The following is a 12,455-nucleotide window of genomic DNA, read 5'->3' on the forward strand; positions in this document are numbered from 1 at the left end:
GCTTATGTGAATTGCAATACATGGAATACACTTTGCTGGCACCTGTCAGCAAGCAGAGCTTTTAATAACTTGTGCATTCAGTGATGGGAGAGGTTTAGCACACACACTAACCCACAGTACCACAGCCTTACCCTGTCTTTGCACTGGGAGTACTGTAAAACCTGACCTGGAGCTAAGCCCCTAGCCACGCTAGCCTTCCATCAAACTCACCGCACTGCTCTCTTATCTCCCTGCATTTCTGTCAGATGGGGGATAGCCCAGAAGTGATACAGTTGCCTACATGTCATATCTAGTGTTGTGGTCCATCTCCTCCCCCAACTGTGAAATATAGGGCTTTCAGCTTAGCGGCTTTTTCCTGGTGCCATTTTTTACGTTTGTAGACAGAGAACAGTGTGTTTGCTCGCCTTGGCCAAAGGCCAAAAGCTTTTTTCTGATATAATCCTTTTCATCGATCAAACTATGTTTACCTACATGGTTTCTCTCCCCTGGAGCAATTAGGAGACAACCTTCCACCTCCAGCTCTTAACACTGGCTTTCTATACCTCAAATGCTTTCTTCAGGAGATCTTTTTCTGTGTCTGTTTTGAGTAATGATCATGCTTCGGCCATGCAATGTTAATCGTGAGCTAGTCTATGAAGCTGCCATGGAGCAAGGTAGAAGGCAACAAGAATAACATTTTTTGGGGGAAAAAGTTTCAGAAGGTTGAAAAAAGATTTGGGAGAAAAGTTATCTGGTAAACTGTTTTTAAAGGTTAAAAAAAGATTTTCGAACAAAGTTTCTGGAAAAAAAGTTTTGAAAGGTTGAATAAAGATTTTGGAAAGTAGGTTTAGACAATTTTTTATCTCTAAAGGTAGATTTTTTTTTTTTTTTAAAGGTTGGAAAAAGCTTTTCAAAAAATGTGTGTACTTTTGCCATCTCAACTGGGCATACAGACGCTGGCCATAGCCCGTTTACTCCAGAGAAAATCGTCCCTTTTTGCGGATGATGTGTGAATTGAAGGGTTGTATTTGTCAATTCACCCTGCCCTGGCTTCATTTGGGGAGCCTTCGCTCAGGGATCAGAAGCAGTGTGACATACTGGAGAAATGGATGTGGATGGGTTTCATAGACAAGATAGCCCCATTGCCTGCTTCCAAGGCACTTCCAGTGAACGGGTGAGAAGATTCCAGGCCTCCGTTGTCCTGGCAGAAGGAAAGACTGAAGCAGCTACTGTATGTGTTGGACTGAAAGAGATGTATACAGTAAAGGGACACTATAGGGAACATACTCACTGGGAGGTCTCACATATACATGGTTGTGTTTTCAGTTATAGTGGTGTTGCTTCATGTGAAGAGGCTTCAGTTCTGGCAGTGACCACAGGTCGACCTTACCCCAGGTTCACCTGGCAGTGACCACAGGTTGACCTTACCCCAGGTTCACCTGGCAGTGACCACAGGTCGACCTTACCTCAGGTTCACCTGGCAGTGACCACAGGTCGACCTTACCCCAGGTTCACCTGGCAGTGACCACAGGTCGACCTTACCCCAGGTTCACCTGGCAGTGACCACAGGTCGACCTTACCCCAGGTTCACCTGGCAGTGACCACAGGTCGACCTTACCTCAGGTTCACCTGGCAGTGACCACAGGTCGACCTTACCCCAGGTTCACCTGGCAGTGACCACAGGTCGACCTTACCTCAGGTTCACCTGGCAGTGACCACAGGTCGACCTTACCTCAGGTTCACCTGGCAGTGACCACAGGTCGACCTTACCTCAGGTTCAGGCAGTAGACCTTTACTATGCCTTGGGCCTGCCCTGCCAGGGAAAAACAAGGTTATGTTATACACAGTAAACAGTTAAGGTATTTCGTTATAAGTCCACTCTTCAAAGTAATTGGTTCTTTTGGCTGACTGCCCTAACATGCGAGGCCAAAGTCCGAAAAGTCCTGCCGTGTTTCGGGGGTAAGAGACGCAGATTTCACCAGCGTTGCCATGCATCGGTTTGACAGGAACACTCCGAGGTTCTGCACTGAGCTGTGTTCCCCAGCCTGTTATTGTCCGGTACTGTTCCTCAGTGCATGTTTACATGTGACTGCACTCCATAGTCTCCTCTCCAGGCCCCAGAAGGATCAGAGTTGACTCCCAGCATCATCAAATCACTGCCTGGATGAAAACACAAGCGTGAGTCAATGAAAGCAGTCCCCAGATTCTCTGGACTTTTGACGGCTGTTTCTCTTCAGTTGTCACTTCATTTAAGTGTCAGCCCTTTTGGCTGGATGCTACACGTCCATCATCTTGTGCGCCACACATATAGGCCAGTGTCGGTTCCAAAGGAGGCCGGATAAACACTTCAGGTTGTGCACTCGGAAAACCCCAGACTGTTTAAACCTTAATCAAGTTTGCACATTATTGAAATGCTGCCATCAGACTCAACACTCCTGCCCTCATCTCAAATTATAATTTGGTGATTAAGCAAAAAGCTGTTGATAGCTGGGCTGTTTTTGTTTTCATCCAGGGCCATCATATTACAGTAGCAATTAGATGATTTTTTAAACAGGCATGAATAATTAAGTGGTGCGCTTTTGCCATGTGCTCTGTTTGTCTTGGTTTCCCCCTCCATTCTGGACTGAAACAGACAAAGTTTATTATTAGAGTGGATTCAAACAGCAGTGTTGTGAACAGTGGGTGCTGACCTATTGCATTGAGTTTGACAGCCTTCATACAACAATATTTTTAAAGGGTTGCTTGTAAGTGAAGAAACTTTTTTTTTCGTGCTGTTTCAATACAAAATGGCATATGAATTGTTTTAAGGGTGACAGGGAAGGTCTCTCTCTCTCTCTCTTTCTCGTTCTGCAGACAAGGAAAAATATGTATTAAATTAACTCTATCCAGCAGAGCTTGCCCTTGTCTCTTCAGCAATCAGCGCTCTGTTATTTTAGTCTGTCAACCAAAACTGAATATGACTCACTGCCCTGAGCGATTACCTGCAATGTTCTGATGTGATCCTTAGACTTTTACCAGACAGACCCGCACAAAGTGAAAAGTTACCTTCCACATCCAAGTGTGGGAAGTTAGACACGCCTAATTCATTTACGTCTCTGGAGTGGCACATTTGGAAATGTTCACTTGGTTGCAACAGTGCTGAGGGAATGTCCGTGCAGATTAGGTTTCTGCCTGTGTCTCAGCCTCTGTGGTTACTAGGCTGTTGTAATGAGACACCCTCTCTGCAGAGCAGACACCCCAAAACTAGCCCCCTGCTTTGTACATCTGACCCATATATTAAAATGTCCTTTTCGAGGCAGTCTAGCAGAGAAAGCTCTGAAGTCTGAACATCTGTTTCTATATAGGTGTGTTTCTGCAGACTGTTATTCCATTTTCCATCAGCCACCCCCGCCTCCTTCTCTCCCAGTCCCCTCTCTCTGTCTCTCTCTCTCTCTCTCTCTCTCTCTCTCCGTCTCTCTCTCTCTCTCCGTCTCTCTCTCTCTCTCTCACACTCTCTCACTCTCTCTCTCTCTCTCTCACACTCTCTCTCTCACTCTCTCTCGCTCTCTCGCTCTCTCTCCCCATCCTGAACTGAAGTACTGTAGGAGCTCAGCTTGACAAGAAAAAACACCTCTGTGTGTTTAGTGTGTCCACACTAAGTCCTCTCTCCTTCAGAGGTAGTGAAGGAGAGAGAGCTACTCGCGCTGAAATGCTAATTAAGTCCAGTGTGTGGCCGACAAGGACACTTGTAAGTGTATACATTAGCAAGTTTTAACTCCCTGCAAACCAAACAGTTAGCTCTTGTAATGGTGGCAGAACAGTGGTACAAGAATGCTCCTCTCACTAGGGGGATTTTGTTATGTCTGGCGAAGGTTTTTTTTGTTATGGACCTTTTTTCATTAGGACTGAAACTAGGGAGAAGGGGAGGAGAGATGTGTTCTTCCACTGGAATGCTTGTTTTTTTGTCTCTTCACTGAGGTAACATGTGGTATTCTTTAAGGAGAGTCCGTTTTGCTTTGCACTGAATTATTTTGTGGATTAGTATTGGCGTTCGAACGCTCTTGGCTTTGCATGTCGTCTGGTTTAGATCTTAAGTACATTCCTTGGCCTTCCCTCTCTCTCTCCACTGCACCTCAGACCATGGCCAACACATTGCTGAAAGTCAGGGGGCATGACCGGCAAGCTTAAGCCAGAGATTTTGAGGAACCCCCCCCCCCCCCTGAAGCCGATCTCCTAATATCATTAGCAAGATAGCACCCTAATCTTGCCAACTCTTAAATAAGTGTGATGCAAGCCACATTTGAACCTCTTAGTGGGGTTATATACAGGGCTTTTTTCTTGATTGTTTTTCTTTGTTTTACCCCTCACTCAGGTAGTTTTCTTCCATTAGTTTTATGCAGCCAAGGCACCAGAGGTTAATGTAATTATGTTCTCCAATGGTTGTACAAATTGCAGGCATGGTGGTATGACACACTCCTCCCCCTCAAGTGGTCTGTGGTTAGGTCTAATGCCTTGTTTTACCCAGGCTCATTAAGGTAACCTTGGCCAGGTACGTTGGGGCATCGCAATGACCTACCAGCTGCATCTCCATATTTCATATAGACCACGAGGGAACTCCGGCGAGTTCCGGAAAGAAAAAAGTAAATCTGTTACTCGGAAAACCGAATGATATGAAAAACAGAGAGGAATTTCAAGGAATAAATACTGTAGCAGCTAGTGAGTAAGTAATGTCTCTCCCCAGTTGTTAAATCCAGTGTCTGTGGCACATTTATGTTGCCCGGGAGAGCCCAGCATGACTGATTTGATACCCCTGTCTCCATCACACAGGGGCTTGGCCTTCCTTAGTTTCCAGTGCAGTTGGCCATGCTCCAGCGCACTCAGAAGAGGAGAGATTCCTAAATATCTGATAAGGTCCTCCAGAACATGATTCTTAGCGTAAGAGAAAGAAGAAGCAGATGCTATCAGTGTGCTTGGACAGCCGTGCCAGTCACATTAAACATGTTGTGAAGAGCTCAGGGGCGTACAGTCAGTCTAGCGCTTCTTCCCCCGTTCCCGTCTCCATTGGCCTCATTGAACTTTTGTCTAAATGAAATCAACTGGCCATTCTGGCTGGAACATAACATCATTAGCGTTATAAAATCCTTCCCCTAGTTCGCCACACTCGTGTATATATGCCTTTGAAAGTGTTTTGAGGAATATAGAGTCGTCTTTAAAAAAGCACTACCGTCGTCTTTGTGATTTTTATCCACTCAGGACTCACTTCGCGGTACAATTACTCACTTGCCTCTGTCCATGTGCTCTCTCCTCTCATCTACAGAGCTACAGCCATCTCCTCTCTCTTTCTCTCTCCACCCCTCTCCATGTGTTTGAGTTTGTGTGGGGGTGTGTATGTGTGTGCACGCAACACAGCAGGCCCCTTCAATATCAGGGAGTAAAAGGCATCTCGGAACACCGGTGTAGCATGCCGGAGGTGTCTTGATGGAGATGGAGTCATACTGAGCTAATGAAGCTCCAAACCTGAGCTTATCGATCGGCCTGGCAACGCCGCTCCGCACAGACAGCCGCGGGGAAGAGCAGTGTGCGGCGTGGCACACACTCTGATCTGTGTGACATCTGAGTAGGGGTAATGAACCCCTCCGCACCAGAGAGCATGATGGGAGGGCTGTCCATGGTAATGACGGGTGAGCGTGGTAGAGCCGGCGTTCCTACAGCTTTGATGGAAGCACTCCGTTTAAGCCGGCTAGCTCGCTAGCAATGTGGACGTTACAGCCAGAGCAAGCGCCACAGTGAAGGATCGCAATGGGAGGCCTTTGGTGGAATTTAGTCACTAAGGGTCTACGGTTTTTACACTTCTTCGGGCTGGAAAGAGTACGTGTTCTCTCCATCATTCTTATGAGTAATGGGACGTGTCAAGAAAAGCGTTCATGATACAGTATTTGAAACACACCCCCTTAGCCCCGGCAGAATGAAAATAGCCCTGTGAAGAAGGAAAAAAACCTTTCCACAAACACCTCTGGTGGCACAAAGGAAAATGCCCTTCCCAAAATAGACGATTTTTTACCCTTCAGATGTCCAGTTTTATTTTAAGCACAGCGTCATTGTATCCTCCATCACACAGGGGGTTTTCGATGTGCAGAAGCTATAAAGCCATGCTACTGTGATACAACTGATAGAACGTGTTCAACAGTATACTGCTGTCCACTCAAGACTCCTGTGGTCAGATTACCACCTAGTTTGATCTTACACTGCCATTTAGACAGATTTCTTAAAGTGGAAATCGTTCCTCTTAAACACTGAGAACAGATTCCAAGTCCTCGGTCAAATTACAGCTTCACAATGCCAAACACAGCTCCTTCATCATCGGTGGCCAAGAAAAGGCATCTCCGAATGCCTTATTAAACGTTTTGGCTGGATGGAAATTGTACAAAGTGTCCCCAACACTTTGATCCCCCTGACCTGGAAAGGTGACACTCTCCACTTCACAAGACTCCCTGATACCTGGAGAAACCAGATCTGCCTCCTGGACACCCGAGCTCCACCGCAGTGCTAAAGACTCGCCTCCTCCTGTTTCTGCTCTCCAAAGTCGAGCCTTCGATGGGAACTGGAACCTCACATGGCACAAGATTCTATGTTCTACCCACAAGCCACTAGACTCACAAAGCTGAGAACTTGAAGAAAGTGGGGGGGGGAGGCAGTATTTTATGAAAAGCGCTGCCCAGGGCATTTCTGGAGCTTCAAACACGGAAACACAAAAAAAGTTTTAATAGGGATGGAATCGTTTTTTCCACGTTTCCGTGCATCAAAGCTGACGTATGGTTTAGGCTGATGATTTGAGGCCACTGTGTTGGAATGTATTAATCTGTGTTGGAAAACGAAACGTCTGAAAGTCGAGTTCTCCACAGTACTTTGATGAACGTTACACAAGTTCTGTCCAGCTCAAATCGTTTTCCGATCTTCCGGCATTTCACTGTTTGCCATATTTGCTGATGTGGACATATCAAGTTAGAACACATCACCAAATATACAGTGCAACCTGTGAGGTTAAAGTTTCTGGTGTACCAGCAGGCAGTGCCAGGCAGCCCAGTGTCTGTGAAGGCGGTGGTGTAGTTAGAGGTAAATGACATAGAGCCAGTGTGTGATTAGAGGAGGCAGTGGCATGGCTTTTAAAGTTCATCACCCCTCAGGACGTTTGATAGAGCCCCGGGCCTTTGATCACAGCTAACATTATGGCAACCACGACAGTTTATCTTCAACTACAAAAAGCCCATTTATGTGAGAAAACAATCTCCCCTCCGCCGACACATTGGCACACTCCAAAAGAGAGATGCCAGGGTCAATGATGGGCCATTAGTAGAGAGGGAACTCCTTTGTGCTGGCTAGCCCATTCAAAACACCTCTCCTTTACAACAGATGGTACCAGAACACTGCAACCGAGGGGAACTGACCCAATCCTGTGGCAGAGATGTCTTCCTCCACCATTCTGTAAAATAATGAGAAATCTTGCCTGGAGAGCGAGAGACTGCATGAATATGTAATTAAGCATTCAGCCACTTAGTGCCATGTAATATATTGTACGTTTGATTGACGACAGAGACTACCCCCCATTCACCAGCTTTCTCCTCAGTTCCTTTACATGAAGGTCACTGCTCTGTTGCAAATGTCATACATGCTTTAATGAGAGCTGCACTTGTGCTCACAATGGAAGCAGATTAAATGTGTCGTCATGCAGAACGTATATATATATTTGTTTTGTATTGCTCTCTCTCCCCCCCCCCCCCCTCCCACCATCTCTTCTCCAGTCCTATTGTGACACAGTGGTTTTAAAGACAAGTTTGTAGCTGAAAAACAAGGTTAAGGAGATTGGTATCAAAGGATCAGTGTTTTTGTGCGGGTTCGCAGGAGAGTCTCGCTTCGGATTTCAACCTGCAACACAAAGGTGTTTTCTTACCTGATTTGTATTCATTCACACAATGAGTGGACCTGCCTCTCTTGTTTCCAAGTAACGAGAGTCCAGACGAGACTTTTGTTCTTGCTATCATCGGATACGTGCATGTTGCTTCCTCTAGTACAGGTCTTGGACCTCAGCCACAAGCTTTGTCCTGGATGTATTTTTCCTGCCTCTTTTTTTCCCTCTCTCTCTTTCTTGCCCTCTCTCTCTCTCTCCCTTTCTTGCCCTCTCTCATTGTTGGACGGTATACATGTTCCAAAAAGCGATTGGAGTTAAACGTTTATGCAGTCTCATGCTGTCTGTCTCTGTTGTATTTAATGCCGCACCTTGTAGCCCGTTAGAAATTACCTTGTCAAAGTCCAAAAGCCACAAATTAGCAACAAGATCATAGGGTAGTGTCTGCTTCCATCTACTTTGGCTCATGTTCTCTGTCAGACCACAAACGATCCTGTCTGTCTGGTGGTGGGGGAGGGGGGGCGGGCGGGCGGGCGGGCGGGCTTGTTGGTTCTTGGGCATTGACGATGAAAGCAGTGAGGGAGAAAGAAAAAACAGTTTGAGAATCTTGTTTTCTTGTTGTTTTCAGGGTTTCTTCCTGACCGTTTCCCCAGAGTCCATCCTGAAGGTGGCAAAGCACGCCTCTGAAAACAACAAAATCTTTGGCCTGAACCTCTCCGCTCCCTTCATCAGCCAGTTCTTCCAGGAGCCCATGATGAAGGTCATGCCGTACGTCGACATCTTGTTTGGGAACGAGACGGTGAGCCAAACAGACCATTTGTCAAGACTTCTAGGATTGATGTATGCTGTTTGCACAGTTCAAAACACATTGTTTTGGGGTTGGTTATGTGTGTGTGTGTGTGTGTGTGTGTGTGGTAGTCTTAGGGGGAGGAGGGGGAGTTTAGAGTACATAACAGTTAAAGCATCTAATTCTCTCACTTCGTCGCCCGCTATCCCCCCTCCACCCCAACATCCATTTAACATTTCACTTTGCCGCCGCCCCAATGAAGAGACCGATAAGAATTAGCCCTGTAATCATTCATCTTAATCGTGTCACCATTTCATGCCGGTTAATCTATTGATTTTTCCTGGCCCGTGTGGAAGTGAGTAGTGTGTTGGTAGGTCAGGCTGTGGTCACAGACTGGTGTGCTGTAGGGAAGTGTCCCCTAGCTGGGAAAACAAGCTTGCCTGAGAGGCCAACTGCAGCTCTGGACTGTATTCTCACCCCCTCCCCCCTCAGCCAGCCAGCCTACCCTAGCCCCTACACCCCTTCCCCCCTCAGCCAGCCAGCCTACCCTAGCCCCTACACCCCTTCCCCCCTCAGCCAGCCAGCCTACCCTAGCCCCTACACCCCTTCCCCCCTCAGCCAGCCAGCCTACCCTAGCCCCTACACCCCTTCCCCCCTCAGCCAGCCAGCCTACCCTAGCCCCTACACCCCTTCCCCCCTCAGCCAGCCAGCCTACCCTAGCCCCTACACCCCTTCCCCCCTCAGCCAGCCAGCCTACCCTAGCCCCTACACCCCTTCCCCCCTCAGCCAGCCAGCCTACCCTAGCCCCTACACCCCTTCCCCCCTCAGCCAGCCAGCCTACCCTAGCCCCTACACCCCTTCCCCCCTCAGCCAGCCAGCCTACCCTAGCCCCTACACCCCTTCCCCCCTCAGCCAGCCAGCCTACCCTAGCCCCTACACCCCTTCCCCCCTCAGCCAGCCAGCCTACCCTAGCCCCTACACCCCTTCCCCCCTCAGCCAGCCAGCCTACCCTAGCCCCTACACCCCTTCCCCCCTCAGCCAGCCAGCCTACCCTAGCCCCTACACCCCTTCCCCCCTCAGCCAGCCAGCCTACCCTAGCCCCTACACCCCTTCCCCCCTCAGCCAGCCAGCCTACCCTAGCCCCTACACCCCTTCCCCCCTCAGCCAGCCAGCCTACCCTAGCCCCTACACCCCTTCCCCCTCAGCCAGCCAGCCTACCCTAGCCCCTACACCCCTTCCCCCCTCAGCCAGCCAGCCTACCCTAGCCCCTACACCCCTTCCCCCCTCAGCCAGCCAGCCTACCCTAGCCCCTACACCCCTTCCCCCCTCAGTCAACCAGCCTACCCTAGCCCCTACACCCCTTCCCCCCTCAGTCAACCAGCCTACCCTAGCCCCTACACCCCTTCCCCCGTTGCTAAAGCCACTAAACAGGGCCTGGTGTGTTCAGTGGAGAGCAGGTCCTCAGAGCGGGGGGTGGAACTGGAAGAAAGTGCTCGCAGGGTTGAGAATTTATGGGTAATGCTGACTTCAGCCTTCCCCCCCATTCCCCCTCCCTCCTCCCCCCCCCCCAAGCTCCTGAAGACCTGCTTCTGCATACACTCCCCACTCTCTCTCTCTATCTCTCTCTCTCTCTCTCTCTGCCTCTCCCTCTCTGCCTCTCCCTCTCTCTGCCTCTCCTTCTCTCTTTGTTTGTATCTCGCTGCCTAATTGCTGTGAGGAACGATTCAGTCTCACGCTGCACTCACTGTACATTTTGTAAATCATCTGTACTTTCTGGTGGGTTGTACTGTAACTGTTTGTGCACACACCTTCCAGTCATTATCGTTTAATGACTCTGATAATTACTCTCTAGTGTGTGTTTTGGAAGAGACTGCACTGTCTTTAGCGAGACCCTGTCCAGGCCTGTGCCCTATAATCAAGTCTTGGTTGGGCCTCTTAGTCATAAGCCAGCGTGGTAAACACCAGGAAATGGAAACACTTCCAAGAAGCAGAAGAAGAGGAAGAAGAGGAGGAAGTCCTCCCGGGCCTGTAGGGCTGTTTCCTGTTTCCTGTCCAGCTTGTGTTGGGTCTCCTGTTGGTCTGCCCTGTGGGGGCTGCTTGTGTAGAGTGTTGGGTCTCCCTTGGTCTGCTCTTTGGGGGCTGCTTGTGTAGAGTGTTGGGTCTCCCCTTGGTCTGCTCTTTGGGGGCTGCTTGTGTAGAGTGTTGGGTCTCCCCTTGGTCGGCTCTTTGGGGGCTGCTTGTGTAGAGTGTTGGGTCTCCCCTTGGTCGGCTCTTTGGGGGCTGCTTGTGTAGAGTGTGGAGGAGAGGCTGCCCATAGGGTTGGAGGCAGACCTCCCACCGTGCCCCAGCCAGACAGGGCTGGCCGTCATACAGCGGACATGCTGAGTGACAGGCAGCAGCACCGGATCAGTCACACTCCGGCCCCCGTTCCTCTCCCCAAACACACACACACACACACACACACACAGCCCCCCAGCTTCAGTGATGGATCAGCCCTTGCTCACAGTACTTTCGTAACGAGCCAATGACTCTCAGGATCACTGAGACACACTCCCCCTAGCCTGGAGAAGATGCCAGGAGCAAAAGCTAATGTGTCTCAGTGTCTCCTCCCCTTCCTTCCTCACCCGGCCCCATCAACTCCCTGTTCCCACAGACTGACTGAGTGGAGTTTACAATACAACGTGAATATAACTGAACACACTTTGAGTTTAAACAAATTGACATTTGTTTTCATATAAATGACTGAGATTTGAAAGGACTTTCCGATTTTGTGCCATGTACTTCCCACTAATAGCATGTTCTCTTCTTCTGCTTGACATTCAATCATATGCACTATAACATCATGCTATATAATACATCATAAATTAATGTTACATTTAGATGGCGGTGTATTTGACTTGTTTCTGCTGTTCAGCTGTGTGGCTGACAGAAGCTGCCTAATTCTACTGGAACTTAATCCTGCTGGTACTTGTTTGAAACTTGGCATCAGCAAGCAGGGCCTGCCTGCCTGTCTGTCTGTCTGTCTGCCTGTCTGTCTGCCTGTCTGTCTGCCTGTCTGCCTGTCTGCCTGTCTGTCTGTCTGTCTGTCTGTCTGTCTGCCTGTCCAGCCTTACTTAACAGTCTGTAATTACTGACTGCACTACACTGCACTATGCAGTGTAGTGCGTCTGTAGTGTATGTTGCGTCTACTCTTCTGCTGTGGGGGAAGGGGGGAGCAGACAGACAGACAGACAGACAGACAGGCAGACAGGCAGACGGACAGGCAGACGGACAGGCAGACGGACAGGCAGACGGACAGACAGGCAGACAGACAGGCAGACAGACAGACACAGGCAGACAGACAGACAGACAGACAGACAGGCAGACAGACAGGCAGACAGACAGACAGACAGACAGACAGGCAGACAGACAGACAGACAGACAGACAGGTAAACAGGGATGCTGTTTCTCTGGTGCCGGGGCCTCTGAGATGGAGAGGACAGAGGAGTAATAGGAGGCAGACACACATCAGACTGAACTCACTTAATTGGCAAACATGTGGTGTGATAACCCTGGCTCGGAGCAGGCCTAATTGAGTCCTCCTGTGTTGTCGTCTCTGGACTACCTGACATGAAACCCTGGGCACTACATTTCCCCACGTTTAATGGCCACAGTTAATTAGGCCCGAATGAGGGAATCATTACCGCCGGAGAAAGGGGAAAAAAACACATGCCAGCGGATTCCCCGATAAAATTAGCCACAAATTTGCTTTTTGCCTTTTGAGCGTTGAAGATAAACCACACAATGTGAGGGGAAAGGATTGGGCCA

General features: G+C 49.0%; 1 protein-coding gene across 2 annotated transcripts in view; it reads left to right on the plus strand.

Annotated features, from left to right (window-relative positions):
* The window catches only part of adkb (adenosine kinase b), a 92,617-nt gene that overhangs the window by 59,517 nt on the left and 20,645 nt on the right, over nucleotides 1-12,455 (plus strand). For both annotated transcript variants that reach the window (XM_084670695.1, XM_084670696.1), the window contains exon 7: nucleotides 8,490-8,660. In XM_084670695.1, coding sequence (XP_084526821.1) covers nucleotides 8,490-8,660 — 171 coding nt within the window. The remainder of the gene's footprint in view (nucleotides 1-8,489; nucleotides 8,661-12,455) is intronic.

The sequence above is a fragment of the Hypomesus nipponensis genome, chromosome 13 (assembly GCF_054491055.1).
Source record: "Hypomesus nipponensis isolate SF chromosome 13, ASM5449105v1, whole genome shotgun sequence".
NCBI classification, from domain to species: Eukaryota; Metazoa; Chordata; class Actinopteri; order Osmeriformes; family Osmeridae; genus Hypomesus; species Hypomesus nipponensis.